Source organism: Homarus americanus, unplaced genomic scaffold (assembly GCF_018991925.1).
Source record: "Homarus americanus isolate GMGI-L3 unplaced genomic scaffold, GMGI_Hamer_2.0 scaffold32929, whole genome shotgun sequence".
In the NCBI taxonomy this organism is placed as follows: Eukaryota; Metazoa; Arthropoda; class Malacostraca; order Decapoda; family Nephropidae; genus Homarus; species Homarus americanus.
In genome coordinates, this window is record NW_024737097.1 from 12172316 (window position 1) to 12199481 (window position 27166).

General features: G+C 40.2%; 1 protein-coding gene across 2 annotated transcripts in view; it reads right to left on the minus strand.

Moving 5' to 3' along the window:
• LOC121873211 (oxygen-dependent coproporphyrinogen-III oxidase-like) overlaps positions 1-27166 on the minus strand; it is a 96919-nt gene that overhangs the window by 21470 nt on the left and 48283 nt on the right. For both annotated transcript variants that reach the window (XM_042376563.1, XM_042376564.1), the window contains exons 7-8: positions 22057-22176; positions 17667-17836 (exon numbers count right to left, since the gene is read on the minus strand). In XM_042376563.1, the coding sequence (XP_042232497.1) occupies positions 17667-17836; positions 22057-22176 (290 nt within the window). The remainder of the gene's footprint in view (positions 1-17666; positions 17837-22056; positions 22177-27166) is intronic.

The window sequence follows — 27166 nt, forward strand, 5'->3', positions numbered from 1 at the left end:
TATACATCTAAACCCCGACTTACGACGGGGTTAGGGACCCAAAGCCAGGTCTTAAGTCCGATATGGTCGTAAGTCCGAATAGATAAAAAAAATTTTTTTTTTTTTTTTTTTAAATAAAATCTACAATGAAATACAGTACAGTAAAAGTAATGAATAATGATGAATGGATACAGTACAGTGAAAGTAATAAATAATAAGGAATGGATACAGTGTGACTGAGCACTTAACCTTTAATGTAGTCAGCTGAATGCACGAGGCCCCCATAATTTTCTAATTATACATGGAGACTACATTAACTGGAAACGTTTCGTATAGAAATGCGTGTCATTTAAATTTTTTTTTTTTTTTTTTTTTTTTTTTTTTTTATCTATATCTGAGGTGGTCAAGTCCCGACGGTCGTAAGTCCACGAGTCGTAAGTCGTATATATATATATATATATATATATATATATATATATATATATATATATATATATATATATATATATATATATATATATATATATATATATATATATATATATATATATTTGTGTAATAAATGTATGTAGTAAGTATGTACAGTAATCTTTTCACTTAAATCCTAATAAAACACTAATGAATTAGAATACTGTAGCTGGTGTAAACAGTCGGAACAATCCCACCACCGATTGTCTCTCATGAAGCAAGCTTATAAACTAAAGAAAATATTTGCAGTGTGTTTAATATACAGTGAACCCTCGCTTTACGCGGTTTCAGTTTACGCGTTTCTACATTTACGCGGTACCCTGCCAGAACCGGAATTCCCACTTTACGCGGTGCATCTACTCATATACGCAGGTGAAGTATAATTTTTTTATTTAGCTCATAAAATTCATACAAATTATCTAGCCAGAATATAATTTACATTGCTGGAATTCTTACAATTTGATGATCATTTTGAATATAAGGATCATAGATTTTGCATTAGACATACAAATTTTAGATCTAATGCAAGTATTTTGTTTACTCAGAGCAAATATGTTATCTTTTGTGCAAAATATATGACGTGTATATTCAAAATATACCTGGTATTGCAAGGAATCCAGCAATGTCAATTATATTATCCTAACTTTAGTCTGAGGTATTATTTGTTACTAAAAATGTAAATATACTGTTATAACCCAATCATTTCTTTGGTAGGGAGGAAAGGTGGGGGTGAAGGGTAGGGAGGGAGGGACCCAGGGAGCAGGTGGGAAGAGGGGGTATTTTGATTGACAGATAGTATTTCGGTAAGTATATTTTGTTTATTTATTGAAGATACAGGTGGCCTATCAAAAATCCGGCAACCAATAAACCGGAACCTTCAGTTTTCTGGCATGGATTTCGGAGCGCATTTTCAAATATTTCTTTGTTTATTTAATGAAGATATATGTTTTAGCTCATAAAATTCATACAAATTACCCGGCCAGAATATAATTTACATTGCTGGAATTCTTACAATTAGATGATCATTTTGAATATAAACATCATAGATTTTGCATTAGACATACAAATGTTTATTCTGAGTAAACATGTTATCTTTTGTGCAAAATATATGACATTTATATTCAAAATATTCCTGGTCTTACAAGGAATCCAGCAATGTCTATTATATTATCCTAGCTTTAGTCTGAGGTATTATTTATTACTAAAAAGGTAAATAGTCTGGTTTTCCCACACATTTATCTGGTAGGGAGGGTTGGTGGGGGGTGCGGTGGAGGGAGGGACCATCCGACCATCTGGCACGGTGTGAAGTATATCTTTTTTTTTTATTAACTGAAGATATTTGTTTTAGCTCATAAAATTCATACAAATTACCCGGCCAGAATATGATTTACATTGCTGGAATTCTTACAATTTGATGATCATTTTGAATATAAACATCATAGATTTTGCATTAGACATACAAATTTTAGATATTATGTTTACTCTGAATAAATATGTTATCTTTTGTGCAAAATATATGACATTTATATTCAAAATATTCCTGGTCTTACAAGGAATCCAGCAATGTCAATTATATTATCCTAGCTTTAGTCTGAGGTATTATTTATTACTAAAAAGGTAAATAGTCTGGTTTTCCCACACATTTATCTGGTAGGGAGGGTTGGGACCGACCGACCATCTGGCGCGGTTGGAAGAGGGGGGGAGGCAAGGTGGGTTACTTTGATTGACAAATAGTGTCTGAAGAATATTTTTTTTTATGAACTTAAGATATTTGTTTTAGCTCATAAAATTCATACAAATTACCCGGCCAGAATATAATTTACATTGCTGGAATTCTTACAATTTGATGATCATTTTGAATATAAACATCATAGATTTTGCATTAGACATAAAAATTTTAGATATAATGTTTACTCTGAGTAAATATGTTATCTTTTGTGCAAAATATATGACATTTATATTCAAAATATTCCTGGTCTTACAAGGAATCCAGCAATGTCAATTATATTATCCTAACTTTAGTTTGAGGTATTATTTATTACTATACCTTAAAATCTAGTGGTTTTCCTCCCAAAATTTCTCAGAGAGGGAAGAGCCAGCGAGTGTAGTGTGAGAAGAGGGGGAGGGAGTTGAGTCTGTTATTTGAATGGACATTAACTTGGTGACTGTATTTCTCTATTTCTCTTAAGTATTAATTGTGTGCGTGTACCATCATAAAATTAAGATGTTATTTTTACGAGAACATAGGTATTGTGTCGGAAAAAGTGGAGTTTGGGGGTCGGGCCAGTCTCTATTGGAATTAATCCCATATGTTCTGTTGTTCACTTTACGGGTTTTCACTTTCCGTGGTACCCTGTGGGTTCAATTGACAATTGACCGCGTACGTAATCGGGGTACTACTGTATACAGCATACCGGTATATAATAAAATTTCATTTGCTTTTCATTTAGAGTTTAATTTTGTTTGTTTAAAGGACTGTACTGGTAGTAATTTTCTGTTAAACTTATACAGCAAAAATAACCATCAATTTTCTGGCATTTTCGAAAATCCGGCACTCCTCAGGTCCCGAGGTTGCCGGATTTTTGATAGGCCACCTGTATTTGTTTTAGCTCAAAAAATTCGTACAAATTACCGGGCCAGAATATAATTTACATTGCCGGAATTCTTACAATTTGATGATCATTTTGAATATAAACATCATAGATTTTGCATTAGACATACAAATTTTAGATCTACTTTAAGTATTTTGTTTACTCTGAGTAAATATGTTATCTTTTGTGCAAAATACAGTGAACCCTCACTTTACGCGGTTAATTCAACCCACAGGGTACAGCGGAAATGAGAAACGCGTAAAGTGAACAACATAACATATGGGATTAAATGAAATAGAGACCGGCTGACCCCCAAACTCCACTTTTTCCGACACAGTACCTATGTTCTAGTAAAAATAACATCTTAATTTTATGATGGTACATGCACACAATTAATACTTAAGAGAAATAGAGAAATACAGTCGCCAAGTTAATGTCCATTCAAATAATGGACTCAACTCCCTCCCCCTCTTCTCACACCACACTCGCTGGCTCTTCCCTCTCTGAGAAATTTTGGGGGGAAAACCACTAGATTTTAAGGTACAGTTGTACCCCGCTTAACGCGGTTTCACTTAACACGATTTCTCATATACGCGGTGCCTTGCCAGAACCGAACTTTCACTTAACGCGGTTGATCTACTCATATACGCGTTAAGCGGCGCGGGCACAATGCGCACAAGGTCACCCAGTCATCAAAACATTACCGAGTTCTTCACCCGCCACCCACCACAGCTGGCCCAAGTCAGTGATAGTGATAATTATAGTGAGGATATGGACTTATATGGACTTTGAGGGGTTTGACAAAGAGGCCCTGCAAGCCTTTGTGGTGGATAGTGATACAATTGATACAGGTGAGGGCCAATAATCTGCCCTCTGCCTCGGAACCAACACCCCATCCCCGTGTGCCCAGCCATCTTTTCTACTAATGTAAGTGTTAAAAAACCTAATATTATTGATATTTCTCTTAATTATTAATTGTGTGTGCATACCATCATAAAGTTAAGATAATATTTTTACTACAACATAGTTGTGTGTCGTCAAAAAGTGGAGTTTGGGGGTCGGGCCAGTCTCTATTGGAATTAATCCCATATGTTCTGTTGTTCACTTAACGCGGTTTTCACTTAACGCGGTACCCTGTGGGTTCAATTGACCGCATTAAGCGGGGTACAACTGTATAGTAATAAATAATACCTCAAACTAAATTTAGGATAATATAATTGACATTGCTGGATTCCTTGTAAGACCAGGAATATTTTGAATATAAATGTCATATATTTTGCACAAAATAAAACATATTTACTCAGAGTAAACAAAATACTTACTTTAGATCTAAAATTTGTATGTCTAATGCAAAATTTATGATGTTTATATGCAAAATGATCATCAAATTGTAAGAATTACAGCAATGTAAATTATATTCTGGTCGGGTAATTTGTATGAATTTTATGAGCTAAAACAAATATCTTCAGTTAATAAAAAAAAAAAATTATTCTTCACAACACTTTCTGTCAATCAAAGTACCCCACCTTGCCTCCCCCCCCTCTTCCAACCGCGCCAGATGGTCGGTCGGTCCCAACCCTCCCCCCCCAACCCCCACCTTCCCTCCCTACCAGAGAAATGTTGGGTGAAAAAACTAGATTTTAACTTTTAGTAATAAATAATACCTCAGACTAAAGTTAGGATACCAGGTGGACTATAAAAAATCTGGCAACCTCGGGACCTGAGGAGTGCCGGATTTTCGAAAATGCCGGAAAACTGATGGTTATATTTGCTGTATAAGTTTAACAGAAAATGACTACCTGTACAGGCCTTTAAACAAAGAAAATTAAACACTAAATGAAAAGCAAATGAAATTTTATTATATATGCTGTATACAGTATATTTAACAGAAAATTACTACCTGTACAGTCCTTTAAAAAAATAGAAAATTAAACACTAAACGAAAATCAAATGAAATTTTAATGTTTATCAGGCTAAACAGCAGATGGGCTGTCAGGATTATCATCTGTATCACTGACAGTGACAACATCCTCAGCAACAGGAACAGCTTCAACTTGTCTTGAAGTTGATGGCAGTGGATTATCAAGTGTGGACACCGCTGTTGCTTCTTCCTGCTTCCTAGCTATTTTCTTGAATATATCGGGCAATGTCTGTTGCTTCATATACTTGGGTCTTTCTCTAATAAGTTTATCTTGGAGCAAGAAAACAGTCATGATTTCTTGTTCACTTACTAAACTTCGTTGCTCTAGTCCAGCCAGCAGTTCAGTTGTCAACGCAATTAACCTGTCAATAGAGATTCTCTTACTCACATCTTCCTCATTTTCTTCACTGCTTTCATCTTCATCACTACCTGTACAGGCATTTCTCTCTGGACTTTTAACCATATCTACAATTTCAGAATCAGTGTAATGATGAACTGTAGGCACATTATCATCAACATCCAACCATTCTGTTAAAACATCTTCATTTATCTTTGATGAAAGCTCCTTGGCATCAGGATTAGTTACATCTTTAACATAAGTAAGAAGTTCATGTATAAGTTGCTTTTCTTTGGAAACCCTAAACCCTGCAAAATCATTTTCTGTGTCTTCGTTAGAATGAGAAGTAAACATTAAACTTGGCCACAATTTATGCCATCCATTTTTCAGTGTTGATGCTTTAATAGAAGTCCAAGCATTGGCAACACAGTACACTGCATCCTTAATGTTGAACTCTTTTATGAATTTCTGTACTGGGGTGCCTGAATTAACTGAACTCACTAGGCGCCTCATTAACAGGGATCGATACTTACACTTCATAGAACGTATGATACCATTGTCCTGTGGTTGAATTAGTGATGTGCAGTTGGGTGGGAGGTAGGCAACAAAAACATTATCTTTCACTAGAAGATCAGCTTTTGGATGTGCCGAACAATTGTCTAAAATAAGAAGTATCTTGCATTTAGGGTCTAGTCCAACTGAGTTATAGTGAGCCCTGGCCTCAGGAACAAAACATTTATGAAACCATTCCAATGTAATATCAGTGGTAACCCACCCCTTCTTATTGGCACGGTAATGGACAGGAAACCGTGTCATACCCTTAAAGACCCTCGGATGTAAACTTTTTCCAATAACAAGCAACTTACATCTATGGGTACCCGCAGCATTAGAGCAGCACATTACCGTGACGCGATCCTTCGAAGCTTTAAACCCCGATGGCGATTTTGCATCCTCAGTTGTCAGAGTTCTTTTTGGCGTACATCTCCAAAATAAGGCAGTCTCGTCAGCATTGTACACTTGTTCAGGACTTAAATGTTCATCACTAACTAACTTTGCAAATTCATCCACATAGGTACTAGCTGCATCCTTGTCTGCTGAACGTTTTTCACCACATACTGCACGAAACTGTAAGCCATGTCGCGACTTGAAACGTTGCAGCCAACCTTCTGTATAGTCACACTTGTGTTGCAATCCCAGCTCTTCATGAAACACTTTGGCTTGTTCCTTTAATAAATCACCATAAATTTCCACACCTTCACTTACACGAAGTTTAAACCAGGTTATGAGAACTTGGTCTAGTTCCGCACTTTTTCCCTCCGACATTGACTTCCTTACAAACATTTTCCTTTCTGATCCACTGAAAAGAACATTAACAGTTTTTCTTTCTGTTTTTTAATATCATACACTGTTGAAGAGCCGATGTTGTATGTTTCACAAATGGTTCGCACAGACACGCCGCTATCAAGCTTTTTAAGCACTTCCACTTTCTCTGCGATCGACAAAGCACGATGTTTACGTTTTACGCCACCGCTTTTCTTTGCTGAATCCATGATGGGGCTATACAGCAGCAATTAAATGATAAAATCAGATGGAATGAGCATGAATGCTTGTTAGCAGGCGCAAGCAAGACCCAACAGCTGATTCTGGAGTACAGCGCTATCAAAACAAAACGGCGCGGGAGCCTACGAGATAATGGGGGCCTACGTAAAATAAAACGAGAACTTTTCTTCCCCTTTTTCTACAGGTTATTATTAAATTGATACTGAGGTACTTTTTTTCCATTTATTTATTACTTAATCCTATTAGTGTCCACCAGCTAGCTGTGCTTCTTGTAAACAAAACTATTTCTGTACTGTACAAGAACAGCTGATCTAACCCATTTTCTTTTACTCAATTCATGGCAAACATCACTGAATCTTATTCTTTCGACATCACATTTTATAATTAGGTACTAGCTGGTGTTATTAGTGAATATGCTGTCAAATGGGGCCCCATATCTTGGAGGTGCCTAAGGCCTACGAAAGTCTTAACCCGTCACTGGGCGCGTCCAGAAAACAATGGTGCGCCAAGGCAGGAAATTTGAAAATGCGCTCCGAAATCCATGCCGGAAAACTGAAGGTTCCGGTTTATCGATTGCCGGATTTTTGATGGTCCACCTGTAATATAATTGACATTGCTGGATTCCTTGTAAGACCAGGAATATTTTGAATATAAATGTCATATATTTTGCACAAAAGATAACATATTTACTCAGAGTAAACAAAATACTTACATTAGATCTAAAATTTGTATGTCTAATGCAAAATCTATGATGTTTATATTCAAAATGATCATCAAATTGTAAGAATTCCAGCAATGTAAATTATATTCTGGCCGGGTAATTTGTATGAATTTTATGAGCTAAAACAAATATCTTCAGTTAATAAAAAAAAAATATTTTTCACAACACTATCTGTCAATCAAAGTACCCCACCTTGCCTCCCCCCTCTTCCAACCGCGCCAGATGGTCAGTCGGTGCCAACCCTCCCCCCACCTCCCACCTTCCCTCCCTACCAGAGAAATGTTGGGTGAAAAAGCTAGATTTTAACTTTTAGTAATAAATAATACCTCAGACTAAAGTTAGGATAATATAATTGACATTACTGGATTCCTTGCAAGACCAGGAATATTTTGAATATATACTTCATATATTTTGCACAAAAGACAGCATATTTGCTCTGAGTAAACAAAATACTTGCATTAGATCTAAAATTTGTATGTCCAATGAAAAAATCTATGATGCTTATATTCAAAATGATCATCAAACTGTAAGAATTCCAGCAATGTAAATTATATTCTGGCTGGATAATTTGTATGAATTTTATGAGCTAAATACAAAAATTATACTTCACCCGCATAAAGGGTACATGCACCGCGGAATGTGAGCATCCTGGGTTCTGGCAGGGTACCACGTAAACGTGGAAATGCGGAATGTGGGACAGCGTAAAGTGAGGGTTGAATATATATATATATATATATATATATATATATATATATATATATATATATATATATATATATATATATATATATATATATATATATATATATATATATATATATATATATATATATATACACAGTGACCCCTCGTTTAACGAACACCTCGGTTAACGTAATTTCGATTAACGAACTGCCTTCCATAAGGATCTTCAATTCGTTTAACGAAAAAAATTTCGCTTAACGAACTTCTTACGAACCGACCTCAACATGTTTTCGCTTGCACTGACCGGGCAACCAGCTTTAGTATCAGTCCGCCAATACATTAATCGGTTCTAGGGCTTAAATTCCTTACTATTTTTGTAAATATCAAGAAGTTTATACTATTCAATAATTTTAAAAGTTTAATATTCAATTTTTTAGTCATTTTAACAATTATTGAACGAAATTGAAGGTAAAGTGACTAGTTTAATGCGCGGCATCCAGCCTCTTAACACAGCAAACAGGCGTCAGTCTCTCTCTGTTTTCACTGGAGGTAACATCTTGCTTGAGACTCTCTTCAACTAAATGCTTTTTTTCTGTGTTTCCAAGCAAATTATTGGTCATTTTGAAATATATTTTATATATTGACAATATATAATGCAGTGCAGCATTGATTTAAAGAAAATAATCTTGAATTAAACCAGAGAGCTAAAATTTTATGGGTGAAATGGCACCATGGGGTGACTTCTCTTCCACCCCAATGCCTTCTCTTCTTCCTTCTCCTCCACCCCCATTCTAAATCCCATCATCATCATCATCATCCAGGAGCCTTCTACATACACACCTCAAAGTAAGTGAACTTTTCTACCATTTTTGTTGAATTTAGGAAATTTTCGGTGAGCTGGAACCAATTACTGTACTGTACTGTACATTCAATAAATGGGAAACAGTGGAGCACCTTACCATTCATCTTTATTCAAGACACACCAACAATGGGTGACCTAATTTTGCATCAGACTCCACTAATCCCTCACCCAACCTCCACTGCAAGAGTTAAGTCGTGATTACAGTCAGCTGAGTGAACAGTGTCTGCTGGTGAGTACAGTATATACAGTACGTATAGTAGTACTGTACAGTAGTATACATTATCTTGTTTACAGTATGAACAATATTGTGGTGTTTGCATAAATAAATACAGTTCCTGCAAGTTGCATCATTTAGAATGGTGGAAATTTTACTGTGAAGTGAGGAAAATAACCCGAGTCGATTAACGTTCGTACGGCAGACACCCAACTCTTCAGAGGTAACATAGGAAAGCAGTAACCATTTCTGAACTACAGGTACACCATTGATTATCTGGGAACTGATGGTCCGGCACCTCCTTTAGTCCAGACAAAATTATGAGAGGGCACTTAACTTCCTCCATCCCTCCCAGCTTGGGTGAAAGTAGTTTTAGGCTTAAAGTTTTTATCTTATAAAATGTCACTGACTAGACTTGGCAGAATATAAATTGCATTGCTGGAATCCTTGTAAGATAGTGATTAATTTGAGTATAAACATCACATAGTTTGCACAAGAGATAGAAATTTTTAGTCTAGTGTAGTACATTTGTGTACAAGTTTTTTAACTCATATTTTTGGGAAGATATATGTAACTTTCTTCATTTTTTTACTCATTTACATGCACACACCATCCTAAATATATATTGTGAAAAAGTAAAGGAAATAATTGTCCTAAAGGCAAACCTGTAATAAGTTAATTACTAACATTTTCATGTCTAGTGCAAACTATGTGATTGTTTATACTCAAATTAATCACTATCTTACAAAATTTACAGCAAGCAGATTATATACTGCCTAGTCAATTCAGTGACATTTTATAAGGGAAAAACTAAAACTCCTTCTGTTTTGATAACTACGCACTTTGTTATCTCCCCTCCCTAACAGCTGTCAACACCCCATCCCCCCCTCCTCTGCTTCCTCACAGCCAGGGTGAAGGCAGTTTAGCCTTAAAATTTTTATCTTATAAAATATCACAGACTAGACTTAGCAGAATATAAATTACATTGCTGGAATCCTTAATTTGAGTATAAACATCACATACTGTAGTTTGCACAAGCAATAAAATTTTTAGTCTAGTGTAGTACAGTACATTTGAGTACAAAGTGTGTACAGTAATGTTGCTCAAAATTATGACTTTTTCACATTCAATTTACATTGAATATTTGTTTAATTTAAGTTTCTAGCAGTCCATGGTGCTTTAGAGACACAGGAGGTGTATAATTAGTGGATCAGAGGTGTATTGTTGAATTATTATTACCTGACCTCGGTTGGTTCGGCAAAACGGATAATCCGGCAAGGCTTTGGAACCAACGGTGCCGGAAAATCGGTAGTGTGCAGTAGAACGTCGATTTATAGCGATTCAATTTAAGATTATTGATTTAAGGCGACACCCACAATTAAGGACAATGTTTTAATTTAAAGCGAATCTTTCCTATTTTGTGCGAGTCAATCTGGCGCATCATATTTTAAAATTCGCGCCTAATGTTTCTCTGGGCATGCTACACTGTCCTAAGGGCAAAGCTGTACTGTACATGTACTCAAAATAATGTACTAAATGATTACTAAAACTTTTGTCTTATGCAAACTATAGCATGTTTATATTTAAATTAATCACTATCTTTTAAGAATTCCAGCAATGTTAATTATATTCTCCCATGTCAGTTCAGTGACATTTTATAAGAGAAAACTTAAAGTCACTCTTAAGGACAGATAAATAAATAAGCACTAGACCTTGGCATCAATTGTCAAACATATCACCTCACCAGTGGCGTGTCGTGAGAAAATGCTAGGGTAAGCAAATGACGCTTTCTTACTTGTAAAGTCACGAGATCTAAAAGAATTCTTTAGTAGATCACATACAGACTGTATGTGATCTACCAAAGAATTCTTTTACATCTCGTGACTTTACAAGTAAGAAAGCGTCATTTGCTTACCCTAGCATTTTTTCATGACACGCCACTGCACCTCACCTCTCCCCCCCCCCATCTTCCCATCAGCTGATCGCTAGTCAACAGACCATTTCACGTCCCATAATTTTAGCTGTGTTGATTTATGAGTGTTTGTTTTAACATAATACTACAAAAAAACAATGTTTTGTTTATTCTAGGAGATGGGGCTGAGGAGCATCTGGGTAGACTTTTAGTCTTTTTAGTATTTTGTGTTTCTCTCAAGTACCAAACTAAATTATTCCATTAAAACAACACTTCGAATTAGTGCGAATTTGGTTTAAAGCGACCTCTCTTGGAACATATCTTGTGTTATATCAACGTTGTACTGTACCTGTATTACAATGCTATACCTGCGACATTTAATTCTAAATCTACAAATACCCGATGCAAATGAAGATTTACATATTCAATAACATTCTTTTTACATTTGCGTCTGTTAATATCGCTGGAAGCATTGTAGCCAGGTTAGACTCATCACTATAACCACCAGGCTACTGGTGCTATGGTTATTTTTCATCTCGTATTTTTGAGTAGATATATGTAACTTTCTTCATTTATTTTTTCTCAGTTACATGCACACACCATCCTACACACATATTGTGAAAAAAGTAAAAGAAATAATTGTCCTAAGGGCAAACACATAAAGGAAATACTATACATTTCTTTGCACATGAGTTACCTGTCTCACAGGGGGAGTGGGAGGAGGCAGGACGTGTGTGGTGGGGGGCGTTCCTAGGAAATATTAAGCTAGGATTCCATTCACACAGTAGCACCAGAAATAGATCACAATGAAATGTACACGGTTGTTTTCACTGGCACAGTTGCGTTAGCGTTGTGTTTGTGTTACATGTCAATCACTCCCTGTAACAATTGAAAACGCAACCGCATGGAAACAGATGCGGGAATCACACCGTGACCTCACTATCCCTATGTTTGCTCACCCCACCCAGCAAAATGCCTCAAGGAAAAAAGTTTTCTGTCGAGGAGACTGAGAAGCCTGTATCCTTGTATGAGAAACAAATTAAGATATTGCTCCCTGTATAAGGTTCTCTACACACAAATTAGACAATTTAGTCAGTGTGAGTGTAAAGGCAACTGTGAAATTAAGAGATTATAGCAAGGAATAATAGGTCACTCAGTGTAGCCAAATAAGTGACAGATATAATATTATAGATTTTAAGATTTCTCCCCTTCACAAGGGTCTCCCATACATCAGACAATGTATTTAGCAGTCAGTGTGATAATAGGTAAATCCTATAATAACCAAACGTTTGACGACTCCCTGTGATGCTGTGAAGGAAATAGCAAATTTCTGTGAATTTTGCGAGTCTTGTATAGACAATCGCCTTAGAGACCGGATTATTGTCGGTACTCATGATGAGGAAGCACTGAAACGTACACTTGAGGAAAAAGACCTGAAATTGCAAAGTGCTATCAAAATATGCCAAGCTTCAGAAAATGCTAATGTGAGCAGTGCAGTGATTCGAGGTTCAGAGTCATACGTTGAACAAAGTGTCTCGGTACAAGCAAAACCGGAGTGCCAGTGCAAAAGTTAAGACCGGTTTATGCTTTAGGTGTGGCAAAGACTGTCGTAGGGACATGCAAGGGTGCAAGGCTGTTGATAAAACTGTTTGAAATGCAGCAAACTAGGGGGAAATCCCTCGCACGATCAAGATCGTGGACGACATCTTGGCGTATGACACCTCGTACAAAGACCATCTCACCCACGTTATCTCTGTCATACAACGTTATAAGTGGTTAAGCATCACCCTGAATGCTGAAAAGTTCATTTTTGGAAGGAACAAGGTTGATTTCTGTGGCTACACCATCTCGCTCCAAGATTACACCGCAGACACTCGGAAGGTCAAAGCAATCGCAGACTTTCCTTGGTAGACCACAGAACACCACGGACCTAAGGTCATTCATGGGGCTCACAAATCAACTGGGTGGTTTCTTCTCGGTGATAGTAGATGCTGCGCAGCCCCTTAGAGACCCCCTGAAGCCCCGGAATGAATGGCACTGGTCCTCACAACATGATGTAGCCTTCAAGAAGGTGAAAGGATGTTTGGAAGCGCCACCTGTCTTGGCATTTTTTGACCCGTTGTTACCAACTACGTTGCAGACCGACGCATCCAGGATGTATGGATTCGGCTTTGTTCTCCTCCAGAGACATGGTGAAATGTGGAAATTCGTCCAGTGCGGATCAAGATTCCTCACTGACACTGAGTCCCAGTATGCTGTCATTGAGTTGGAACTGGCCGCCGTTCTCTGGGCAGTCAGAAAATGCGGTACCTACCTCACAGGCCTCCCTCACTTTGATTTGGTGGTTGATCACCGCCCCTTGGTTCCAATCCTCAACATGAAGTTGCTCAGCGAAATTGAGAATCCTCGCCTGCAGCGCATACGTGAAAAACTTTGTGGTTACACCTTCACAACGTGCTGGCAGAAGAGCACTTCTCATTGTGCTCCTGACGCGCTGTCCCGTGCGCCAGTTCAAGATCCTGCAGACTGTGGCAACGCATCAGACTGTAATGATTTGGATCCCCTCCATGCAGCTGTGGTGTCTGCCCTCAATGCTGTCTGTGAGGATGGCAGTCGTTTGGCACCTCTCAAGGACCAGACCTTGGAGAAGGTGCACGCTGCTGTGACACGGGACACGGAGTACGCTGCTATGAGGGACGTAACCATCACCAGCTTCCCTGAGCGCCGCCACGAGTTGGAGCCACTCTTACGGCCGTACTGGGCCGTCCGTAGGCAACTGGCCCAGGACGATGACCTCATTGTGTATGGGCCGCGGCTGCTTATACCCTGCAGCCTTCGACGAGAGACTGTCACACCTGCATGACGGTCATCAAGGGGTGGAGCGCACCAAATGTCTGGTTCGGCAGACTACCTACTGGCCAGGGATCGACCAGGACATCGAGAATGTTGTTTCTAGTTGTTCACGATGCCGTCCCCTCCTCCCTAAGCAGCAGAATGAGCCCTTGTGGCAGGATGATGACTCGCCAAGTAGAGTGTTCAAGTCAGTTTCTGCTGATTACCTTCACGTGGCTGGCGTATGTCGACTGTATGTCTGGGTGGCCATATGTGTCATCGTGTCCACGGACAGCATCAGCGGGTCATCTTGTCTGTGTCCTGCGGGCGTGCCCGTTGTCCTGAGGACTGATGGAGGTCCCCAGTTCATGTCATCTGCGTTATGCTGTTCCTGGCTCGGTGGGGGGTGGAGCACCGGGTGACTTCGCCGTACAGCCCTCGGGTCAACGGACGCGCAGAAGCTGCAGTCAAGACGGTGAAGAAGCTGATAATGTCGACAACACGGAAGGGACACCTGGACGAGGACGAATTTGCCTGTGGACTATTGGAGCTGAGGAACATGCCCAGCGCTGAGGGGAGGTCACGAGCGCAATTTCTGTTTGGTCACCCCATGAGGTCGGCAGTTCCTGGACACCATCGCTCGTTTGCTCCAGAGTGGCAAAGCACAGCTGATGAATGTGACTTCAGGGCTGAGCACCTCAGAAGAAAGGCGAAATCACGACACGACTCCATGGCGCGACAGCTCCCTCGGCTGTACCTTGAGGCTTACTTCGACGTGGAGGACCAAGTAGGTGTTGTTGTGGGGATAGGAACTCGTCGGGACTACCTTGTCAAATGGGTAGTGGCCGCATCCTGTGGAGGAACAGGAAGTTCCTCCATCCCCAGTGCCCGTTGGTGCCAGAGAGCATCCAGAGTCCTGAAACTGCGCCCACTGCCATGCTGAGGATCAGAGGAGCATTGAAGCCTGCAGCTCCCGCCACGCCGCAGTGACCGCCACCAGCGACCAACGCAGCGACTGGAGATGCGATGGGATTCTCAGACTTCAGCGATGAGATGAAAAGATGAATCCAGTGTCTTGGGGGAGGTGTGTGGTGTTTATGTAATACGAACGAGCCGAGCGAGTGAACCACTGTGTGGCGTGAATGAGAGTATGCAAGAGTGCTGTCCTCTAATGGAGTGATTGACGCGTGCATGAGTGCTGCCACCCAGCGGTGTGAATGAAGTTGGATGTCTGAGTAGTTAGATGACATAAAACGAGGTTTTGTGATCATGTGTATTATCCTGTGAGACAGATTGTTTCTTGCTGCACCACTGTACAGACCTCTCCCAGTAAACTACATCTGTGAAGACTGTGTTTCATTGAGCCGTCAGGGACCAAGTAGAACTTGAACTGGCTGAAAGAGAATCTGAGTCTTACATACATTCACCTCAAGGCCGAAGCGTGCATACACGTCTCGGAGTGAGCTGGTTGATTGCCAGATTGAACTGTGTGGTGTCGCCCAGAGGACAGTTTGAGTGTGCAAGCCTGCAAGGAGCTATTTTTTGTATATAAAATATTTGCTTTGTATCTCATGATATGATATGTAACAATTTTAACAGTGCCACTGGCGCTAAACACAGGAATGAATAACTTCGGTTGCATTCGGATTGTTGGGGTTAATTCAAATTTTTACCTAACAGGACCAAAGCGACAAAGTTTGAATACCTGGAAGATTCAGACAGTTGGGATTCGGATAAAAGGAATTCCACTGCAAATTAAACAAAGTCTACGACATTAGATTTACTATAAATGTGAAGACGTTGTGCATACAGTGACCTGACATGAACGGAGGAGGTTGTTGGGTGTTACTGGGACCAGTACCATAGGAAAAAATTTTTACCATGGGGTATGGAATAATAATTCTGGTGTCCTAAATACTCTGTGATGCAATGTATAGCACCTTATACAGTACCAAAAATATTGGGGTGCTGACTAACCATGGAGCGTGTGCAGTGGCGGCTCGTGCATAGGGCTGCAGAGCTGCAGTCCCCCCAGACACTCACTGCCAGGCGTATGATTCCTTTAGAGAGACAGCTGAATAATACACTACCAACAAATATATCATTTTATATGTTATTTAATTATTTTCAATACGTTGCTAAGTGAATTTTCATTAAAATCAGACCAAAATTTAAGTTACTTTCATAGTTGCTGTCAATGCTGTACGATTCATGTCTGTTATTAATTGGCGCCGCCGCCGCACCACTTCTGGAGACAATGAGCTGCACTTGAAGCAGCTCAGTCTCGTACAACATGTTTACATTGCGTGTGGACGGTGTGGTTAAATCGTGCTTTCTTTAATTACCCTTTGACGATGGAAAATCGAGTGAAGTATTTGCAAAAGATCAACTTTTCCCAGCTGACATTAAATGAAAAGACTGAAATCAAAGCAAGAGGAAGACCTACACCAGTTTTATCCATTCAACAGAACAGAACAGTACAAGCAGGAACAAAGAATATACACGCCAGTTTAACATCAGTGTTTATCAGAAATGTGAATGGCTCTGAACTTACTGTACTGTACACAAGAGAAGATTTGTGTAAATCAGAAAGTCTCATAGACTTGTTGGAGATGATGAATGACAATAATCTACAGTCAACATTTTCAGACACTGTCAAGTTGCTGAAAATTTTAATAACAACTCCAATGACAACGGCAGAAGCAGAAAGGTGCTTTTCAACTTTGAAGAGAATTAAAACTTTTTTGCGCAGTACCATGGTGAATGACAGACTGTCTGCTTTAGCAGTGATATCCATTGAAAATAAAATGATAACAGAAATAAAGGATTTTAATGAAATAGTAATAAACAATTTTGCTGCATCAAAGAGCAGACACGCCGACTTTATTTTCAATTAATACTGGTCCATCACCACCTCGGCCATCCCTTCTACCACCAACACTACTACCATGCCCTGGGAATTCGTGGACATCAACTACAACTCATACCTGAGGTAGGTCAAATTTGTGTATCCTACTGTTGTGTGAGGCTTGCAGTCCCTCCATTTTATTTTTCACGAGCCGCCACTGAGCGTGTGTACGGGAGATGTGCATCTGCCAACATTTGGTCACAAAATTTCCAACTGCCTCGCGGAGTTGAATTTTGATCGTGAATCTTGAAAAGGGGTTACTAACAATTTTATACAAGTGATTTCACTTATATGGAATTTGTACATATGGGAGGGGGGATAAGTATATTGAGAGAATGGGCAGTGAAATATTAGTGAGAAGAGTATAAAATTCAAAGGTAGAAAGCAAGAGGTAGATAGGAAGACCAAGGAGAAAGAAGGATGGGGTAAAGGAAATACTACATGTGAGGGGATGGAGATTCTGGAAGCAGTACATCATGGTGTCTAATGGTTTATTTAAATGTCACAGTATTTAGAGTGATTTGAAGAAAAAGAGTGAAAAAATAGTTTGTTGTTGCTCTTGATTCCAGCCACCCCACAGCATTTTAAGACAAGGCTTGGGGGGAAACCTGAAGATGCTACACTTACATTTACCATAAATCTTTAGAACATAAATACAAAACAAGTACAGTACTTACTGCATGTAGAGGAAGAGACATAAGTATACTCTCAATACGTGCATTAGGCGTTGCAAAGCCAAACTTTGTTCCACGGTCATATACAAGGTTAAACTCTACATAACGGCCTCGTCGCAATAACTGCCATTTTCTTTCTTCGTCTGATACTTCATCATTCTTGTGTTTTTTCACTGTTGGTTGAGAAAAAAAAGTCATTTATATGCACATGTTATTAAGAGACATCAGCAGACATTACTCAAATCAACTTACTGTATCATAACTGGAGGATTGATCCTGGAATTCTTTCTTACAATTGAATTGGGATTGAACAAATCTATGAGCTGACGTGTGTGACAGGGATTTTAAAATTAAAGTACCTTTATCCTTCCTACTAGGCTCACAAAGGATAACTACATGGTAAGAAGGCAAAAGTGAATGTGGGTCCCATAGGTATGCCTGCCTGTCAGGGACAGCATGGATACAGCGCACTGTATACTAAGCCTTCAGTAAACATGGAGGCAGCATGGCTGGTACTGCTCTTACCCCACATTCACGTCACCAAGTTTTAAACTTAGGTACCCATTTACAGTTGGGTGAACTGGGAATGCCTTGGGATCGAACCACTGATCCCCAGAAAAGGAGATCAGGGCTGTATCCACTTGATCGCAACACTTTGGTAGGAGTGTAAGGTACCCAAAAAAGGGAGAAGGTTGAAAAATTTTGTTGCCAAGCAGAACACAAATGTTCCAGTCCATTCAGATTTTGTTGAAATTCGGATTTAAAATGCCAATATCTACTAATGAATTTTTAAAAATAGATTCTGCCTTTCATATTCTTGGTTTCTTTTAGGCCATATTTGTTAAATTGGATGAAAACTTGACCACAAGCTGCAAAAAATGAGTTACAAAGGGTCTTAGGAATAATAGTTACCATCGAAAGCTATGGGCTGATGAGCTGTTTTACTAACACAGGAATACCCCGGTTATCGCAAGGGATGCGTTCCTAAATGTCATTGCGATTAATGAAACTGCAAATATCGAGGCAACTTTCACTACATATATTTTGAGATACAGTAAACCCTCAAAGATCCGGACAAAAAATTTGGGGGTTCTGGGCTAAAAAGCCTCCAAGAAGTTTCCCTAAGAAACATTCCCAAACCAGAGCAAAGAACATTTTAGGCCCGTGGGTGCTGCTTGACCTGTCAGTTGCTTGGACACAGGTGCCCGAGGAGGTGGGAAACATAAACAGTTGACAATTGTTGTTTGTGGGAATACAGTACAGTATTATTTCATTCACTCTAGTAATGATACAGGTACAATGTTTCATATTATGTTATCATAGGTAAATGCGTGGTTTATATATGGTAATTTGGTTATCACATCATTAGTACTGTATTTTTGGTGTTTTTACATCATTTATTATTCGCCGGAAAATCAGCTTTTTCGGACAGGTGGTCCCCCCCCTTTTAGTCCGGATCTTCGAGGGTTCACTGTATACTCCTCATTATACAATGCTATATTAGGGACCAGGGTTGCATGTATACTGTAGTTCCAGTAAATGAGAGGAATAAATAAAATTAATAATACAGAGTACAGCAAAAAATAAAATAAAAGAAAAAATACTGCACTGCCAGTTGGTAATAGTTTCACATGGGACATGGGAGACTGGAGCAACTGAGATCTCCACCACCACTCATTCTTCAAAGAATCTATCTGACTCCAGTCAGTGGTTGTAAAAAATGTTCATTAACTGTATGTCTTTGACTTTATGATATCATTTCTTTATTTTTTTTAGAGTTTTGCACATTCAGTATGAAGAATGTAAAAAAAAGTACTGTACGGTATATCTACCAGAAAGTACTCCCATGACCACCACCCACCACTACCTCCCACTACCCACCACCACCACACTCCCATGACCACCCACCACCTCACACCACCACCACACTCCCATGACCACCACCACCACACCACCACTACCAACCACCACCACCACCACACCATGACCACCACAGACCAACAGCCACCACCACCCACACCCACCACCACCCACACTCCCCCACCACCACCTCCCACCCACCACCACCACCCCATGACCAACAGCCACCACCACCTCACACCACCCACCACCACCACACCCCATGACCACCACCCACCACACCACCACCACACCCACCACCACCACCACCACCCACCACTACCTCCCACCCCACCACCACCACACTCCATTGACCAACAGCCACCACCACCTCACACCACCCCACCACCACCACCACACTCCCACCACCACCCACCACCACCACTCCCATGACCACCACCCACCACTACTCACACTACCACACCCATGACCACCACCCACCACTACCACACTCCCATGACCACCACCCACCACCTCCACACTACCACACTCCCATGACCACCACCCACCACTACCACACCCCATGACCACCACCCACCACTACCTCACACTACCACACTCCCACCCCCACCACCACCACACCACCTACCACCACACACTGACCACCACCCACCACTACCTCACACCACCACACCACCACCACCACTACCTCACACTACCACACCCCATGACCACCAGCCACCACCACTCACACCCCATGACCACCAGCCACCACTACCCCCACACCCACCACCACCACACTCCCATGACCACCAGCCACCACTACCACACCCCACCACCACCACACTCCCATGACCACCAGCCACCACTACACACTACCCACCACCACCACACCCCATGACCACCACCCACCACACTCCCATGACCAACAGCCCACCACTACCTCCCACTACCCACCACCACCACACTCCCATGACCACCACCCACCACTACCTCCCACTACCCACCACCACCACACTCCCATGACCACCACCCACCACTACCTCCCACTACCCACCACCACCACATTCCCATGACCACCAGCCACCACTACCAACCACATCCACACTCCCATGACCACCACCCACCACCATCACCCTCCCGTGACCACCACTACCTCACACCACCTGCATCCACCACCACCCTGATGCTTCACTCCTTCCCGTTCCTCCTCTTCCCGTCCAACGATCACACACTAACTACAGTGGACATAAAAAAAATTATTATATTTATGTTTTGTCCTTATGATAACCATTTCTTTTACTTATATTTTGACCAATCTGTATAAAAAATTGTGTCCATGTTTCAGGAAAAGAAACTGAATAAAAATATGTATATCTACTACTCGAAATTACGAGTTAAAAAATAACAACAACGCAACTCTAAGGTTGGCCAAGTAGGGGGCAAGGTAAGGTGATGTAGCGACGGTGGTTGGCGACCTGCCAAGTCCACACATACACATGTCCATTACATCAGGATTTACTTATGCTTACTTCACAGGAGCATTTTTGCCCCATGTGGGAGAAGGCATGTGTTCACATGGGGCAAGTTTTTATGCTTCAGTTTGTCTGCATCTGACAAAAATAATCATTGGCAATTCCAGCTCCTACCATAGATGCACCACAACTGAAGCGATGTATAATGTGCTCGTCATATGAAGAATACTAGAACGCTCAGTGTATTTTTTCACGCCACGGTTTGGAAGTACAGGGACAGACATAGGGTGAGTATCTCCCGCAGGTGAATTTTCCTGTGCATTCTCTGTCCAATTGAACTTCATTAATTTCTAAATCCGCATGGGTTCATACACATAGAAAAAATGCTCGTGTGAAATGGGCCTTACGTCGGAATATGAGGGCTGTGGCTAGCCTGGTCGGTTTGAAATATTACTGTAGAGTATCACAATTTTTCATTCGCGAATAAGCAGGGTATGCTTTGCGAATATCGAATAAGGGTGTTAGAAAATCAATTGCAGATATGCTGGGTTGCAAATAGCGAGGTATTCCTGTACTGTAATCTAATTAGTGTTAGGTGTCATGTTGAGGGTTAGCCTGGGTATCAAACTTGAGGACTTGATGGGTACATAACAAGTTTCCTTGGACCAATATGAGATTAAAGTAAATGTACAGTCACAATCCAAAGTTTCTTTACCCCCCGCCCCCCCTGCTGGAGGGAAGGCAAAGACAAGATTGAAGAAAGGCCAATACCCATGCTCGTGTGTTTTGTCCAAGTGATTGTGTTGAGGTGATGGTGTGTGAGCCCCACCGTCACCATGCCTCAACACCAAAGTAATGAACATGTGAAAGTCTGTCCACCTGACCATTTTCCAACCATATCTTCACCTTCCCTCCAGCCAGGAGGGTAAAGAAACTTTAGATTGACACTGTACGTGCACCACAGATGCTCTCTTCAAGGTGAATATCACCAATAAATTTCCACTTATCTAAAGTATTTAAAATTCTGTAGAATGAAAATCTTATTCTAGAAGATATAGTACTGTACTACGATAATTTACCAATGGGAAGATATGAGGGAACCACGGCTTCTGCACAGTCCTTCACAAAGTTAAATATGTTCTCCGCATTCTCTGCCTCTAAATCATCAAAGAAAATACCACCAACTCCTCGCCTCTCACCTGTTGAGTAGAGATAAAAATTTGATATAATTAATCAAAATTACAAATACAGGTAGTTCTCCTATAACGCGATAATTGTGTTCATGTAAAATATCGTGTTATAGAAAATCGCGTAATAGAAATAAATCGCGTTAGAGCAAATTCGCGTTATCAAAACACGCGTTATAGCAGAACTCACTGTACTTTACTTCTCTTTAACTTCTTTATTTTACTCATAGGAGATGAACAAAAGCTTAAGTAAAGGACCGTCCTGGAAATAAAACACCTGACAGATTATTCAGCTATCCTTGGTCAAATTGCCTGTCTGTTTACCATTATTGTTTACTTGCACTGTCTGGATGAACAAGAAACTGTATATACCAGAGCCTCAACATTTGCGAGGGATAGGTTCCTGGGATGCTCGCGAATGTAAAATAGTACCGTAGAGCAAAACACTTTACTTTAGCTCTCTAAATATCACACAGGTATAGACAGATACTTTACACAGTTGTATTTTGTGCCAAGAAAAAGATATTAAATGACATAGCAAGTGAATGTGGTGTGATGTTAGAGAAGTCATCTGGATCACAGTACTGGCCTGCCCTAAACTACACCACCATCAGCAAACACACACCAGACATGCAACGCTGTGAATGAAACATGCATATACAGTATACTAAATATTAGGTTTTCCTTTAATGAATTTATGACTGGGAAGATTACATAATTTATCCAAGTCATATGTGTAATATCAACATTATGGGAGCAAAATAATTAGCAGTAGTACTTACCGTACATATCTACTGTAGTGCAGTGTACAGTACTTTTTTGTTCAATCCAGAATGCGACGTCTAGCTTTATACCTAGGTATGTTAATGCCTAGCAATAACTCGCCAGGCCAACATACAGGCAATTAAAACATCTAATAATTACTTAATACATAATATTAGGAGGACACGTCGCTACTTGGCAATTAATTGCAATTCTCAAAACCTCCCCCCGCACCCTCCATCACACGCATTGCTACCGTCATCTTCTTGCCTGGTGAATCAGCTGTAAATACGCACAAAGAAGGCTCCGCTAATTTGTGTTGTAATAGCTGAAATACTAAGTGCCACGAGGATTTTATATACAGTATTTATACATCTTAGCACGGTGAGGAAATTGAGTGACTTTTATTTTGTTTATGTGTCTCAGATATTGTGTTTGAGACAATTTCTGGTCAGCATGGCGACCACAGCGTGTCTTCTATTAAGAAGACGGTAGATCGTTAGTCACTAATAACCTCTGCTTTCAAGTCAATTCGTGAATAACGTTGTTTTTCGCCCTTCCGGGTTTGTCTTCACCGAAAGTATATATATATATATATATATATATATATATATATATATATATATATATATATATATATATATATATATATATATATATATATATATATATATATATATATATATATATATATATATATATATATATATATATATATATATATATATATATATATATATATATATATATATATATATATATATATATATATATATATATATATATATATATATATATACACACAGTAGGATCTCGCCAATAACGACTTCCACAATAACGTTTTCGACATTAACTGTAAGTTACAATAGATATCCATTTTCAATAATAACGGCTGGATTCTCTTGAATAACGGAGATTAGATTTTCCGGGAAGTGTCCGAGTGCATCAATGATAGCGTTTGTTTGGCCGCCATGTTGATGACGTAGTTGTCCACTCTGCCTCACTCTCACGCTCTGTGGAATACAGCGCTGCGCCCACGTGTGAGATTTTCACCTCTATAACCAGTGGTTGCGAGGGTCGGTGATCAACAATGGCGTCCGCGTTTTTGCCTGTGGGGGCTGGGGGAGGTGGTGGAGGGAGTGATTTACCGCCTGAATGCCCGGGAACTTTTAAAGTGAATGAGAAAAAAGACCCGAAAGCTAACAGACAAAGCCACAAGAAGCGTGCCTACTCGGTCACGGATAAAGAACAGATTGCTAAGCTCATTGAAAGTGGTGCACGGAACATTGATATTGTGAAGAAATTGAACTGTCCTGACTCTACAGTGCGAAATATTGAGAGGAACTTAGAGGAGACCAACAAGAGTATTGCGCTGGCTAAGAAATATTTCGGTAGTGATGGAAATGCGATGCGAGCTATGAATGATAAAAGTGATAGAAACAGGTTGATAGTGATAACAGAGCATTTTCTTGTGAAATGGTTAGCTTGTAGAATGAAAGACAGTGCAAGTGTTAGCGGCTCTCAGATACGAGATCAAGCAAGGGTATTGTACGATGCTGTAGCTCGAAAGAAGAACATTAAAGTCTCCCCCTCCTTTCAATGCCTCAGTAGGGTGGCTGCATAAGTTTAAGATTAGAAGTGGCACAAAGTATGCAAATTATCAGGGTGAGGCTTCGTCTGCTGACTTAGTGGCTGCAGATTCCTTCCATGAAATTGCCAATCAAATCATTCAAGAGGGAGGTTATACCCTGGATCAGATTTTTAACTGTGACGAGACCAGGTTGTTTTGGAAAAAATCCCCTAAAGCAACATTTATCTCTAGGAAAGAAAAACAGGCAAAAGGAGTGAAAATGGCAAAGGATCGCTTTAGTGTCCTCCTAACCTGTAATGCTTCAGGTGATTGCCTCATGAAGCCTCTGGTGATCTACAAATATAATAAAAGACCAAGAGCTTACAAGGGATGTGATATGTCCAAACTGAATGTCTACTGGGAAAAGACAAATAAAGGCTGCATGTCCACGGAGTTATCAAAGAAGTGGTTTGATGATTGTTTTGTTAAGGATGCCAAAGAATACTGCCGGAAGAAGAATGTATCCTTCAAAGTGGTGCTCTTTCTAGACAATGCCCCAAGTCATGCACGATTTCTAGTAGGACGTCACCCTAGTGTTGAGGTTGTGTTTCTACCTCCAAAATACGGCCACTAGACCAAGAAATCATAGCGAATATAAAGTTGCTGTACTACAAATATGTCCATGACAAGATGAGGAAGGAAACTGATAAGCAAGAAGAAGTGAAGGAAATTGCTGAAACTGTGAGCAGTAGCGAGGAGGAGAAGGGTCCACCCCTCGCCGCCTGGCTCACACACCGCCTCCGCTGCTCCGCATGACTCACTCACCGCCTCCGTTACTCCACCTGCCTCACTCACAGCCTCCGCCTCCACTCCTCCTCCTGGCGCACCTTCAACCTCCATAATGACTGTTACTGCCTTCTGGAAAAATTATAACATTCGCCAGGCAGTCAATTTCATTGTAAAAGCCTGGGGAAATACTAAGAAAGCAACCGTTAGGCATGCCTGGTCGGCACTCCTGCCACAACTCAAGTCTGCCGAGATGAAGAGACAGCAGCCAGAAGAGCTAATGAACCAAGTGTTGGAAACCGTCCACAGTATCCCAGCCCCAGGATTTCAAGAAGTGACTCGTGAAGATTTAGAAGAAATGATGCAAGAAGGTAACACAAATGATGTTGAGGATCTCCTGGAGGATGAAGAAGGTGGTGAGAGTGGTGATGCAGCGAGTGATGCAGGGGAGACCGAGCAGAGGAAAGTGACGACACAGAAGCTGTCACTCTTATTGGGTGTTTTTACCAGCCTTCAAGAGATGATCCAAGACATTGAGAGTGAATCAGGTGAAAGGGAGCAAGTGATTGGAGTTATAGAATCTATTTCAAGGAAATACCAGACGCAGTACAACGAGCGAGTGAATGCCCGGCAGCAGTCACTCATCACTCGCTTTCTTTCACAACGCCGGCCAGCCGAGGAAGACCAACAGAGAGAGATTGAAGTTGATGAAGACATCGATGACATTGGGGAAATGCCTGAAGATTTTGACTTTGCGGGGTTTGATGAAGTGTTAGCGGAAGTGGGTGAACCGGGTGCGAGAGGCCAGCACGGGGATGGAGGTTCAACGCAGTAGCCTCCATGCCCAGCCACGGAACAATAAACACACCAAGCACCTCAAAAACTCCCCCAAGGTATGGGTAAGTGTTATATTACTCAAATTCTTTATTCTGATGATTGAATAACAAATCTTTTTATTTCAGCTCACAAAAAGTGTTAGGCAGGGCTTCAAAGGGGAACAAATGGGTGAAATTCTTGGGGCGGCGGCACCAATAAACCCTTTTTACATGTACAGTCAACCCTCACTTTACGCGGTTAATGTAACCCACAGGGTACCGCGGAAAGTGAGAAACGCGTAAAGTGAATAACATAACATATGGGATTAAATGAAATAGAGACCAGCTGACCCCCAAACTCCACTTTTTCCAACACAATACCTATGTTCTAGTAAAAATAGCATCTTAATTTTATGATGGTACATGCACACAATTAATACTTAAGAGAAATAGAGAAATACAGTTGCCCAGTTAATGTCCATTCAAATAATGGACTCAACTCCCTTCCCCTCTTCTCACACTACACTCGCTGGCTCTTCCCTCTCTGAGAAATTTTGGGGGGAAAACCAGGTATAGTAATAAATAATACCTCAAACTAAAGTTAGGATAATATAATTGACATTGCTGGATTCCTTGTAAGACCAGGAATATTTTGAAAATAAATGTCATATATTTTGCACAAAAGATAACATATTTACTCAGAGTAAACATTATATCTAAAATTTGTATGTCTAATGCAAAATCTATGATGTTTATATTCAAAATGATCATCAAATTGTAAGAATTCCAGCAATGTAAATTATATTCTGGCTGGGTAATTTGTATGAATTTTATGAGCTAAAACAAATATCTTCAGTTAATAAAAAAAAATATTCTTCACGACACTATCTGTCAATCAAAGTACCCCACCTTGCCTCCCCCCTCTTCCAACCGCGCCAGATGGTCGGTCCGTCCCAACCCTCCCCCCACCAACCCTCCCTTCAAGAGAAAGGTTGGGTGAAAAAACTAGATTTTAACATTTAGTATTAAATAATACCTCAGATTAAAGTTAGGATAATATAATTGACAT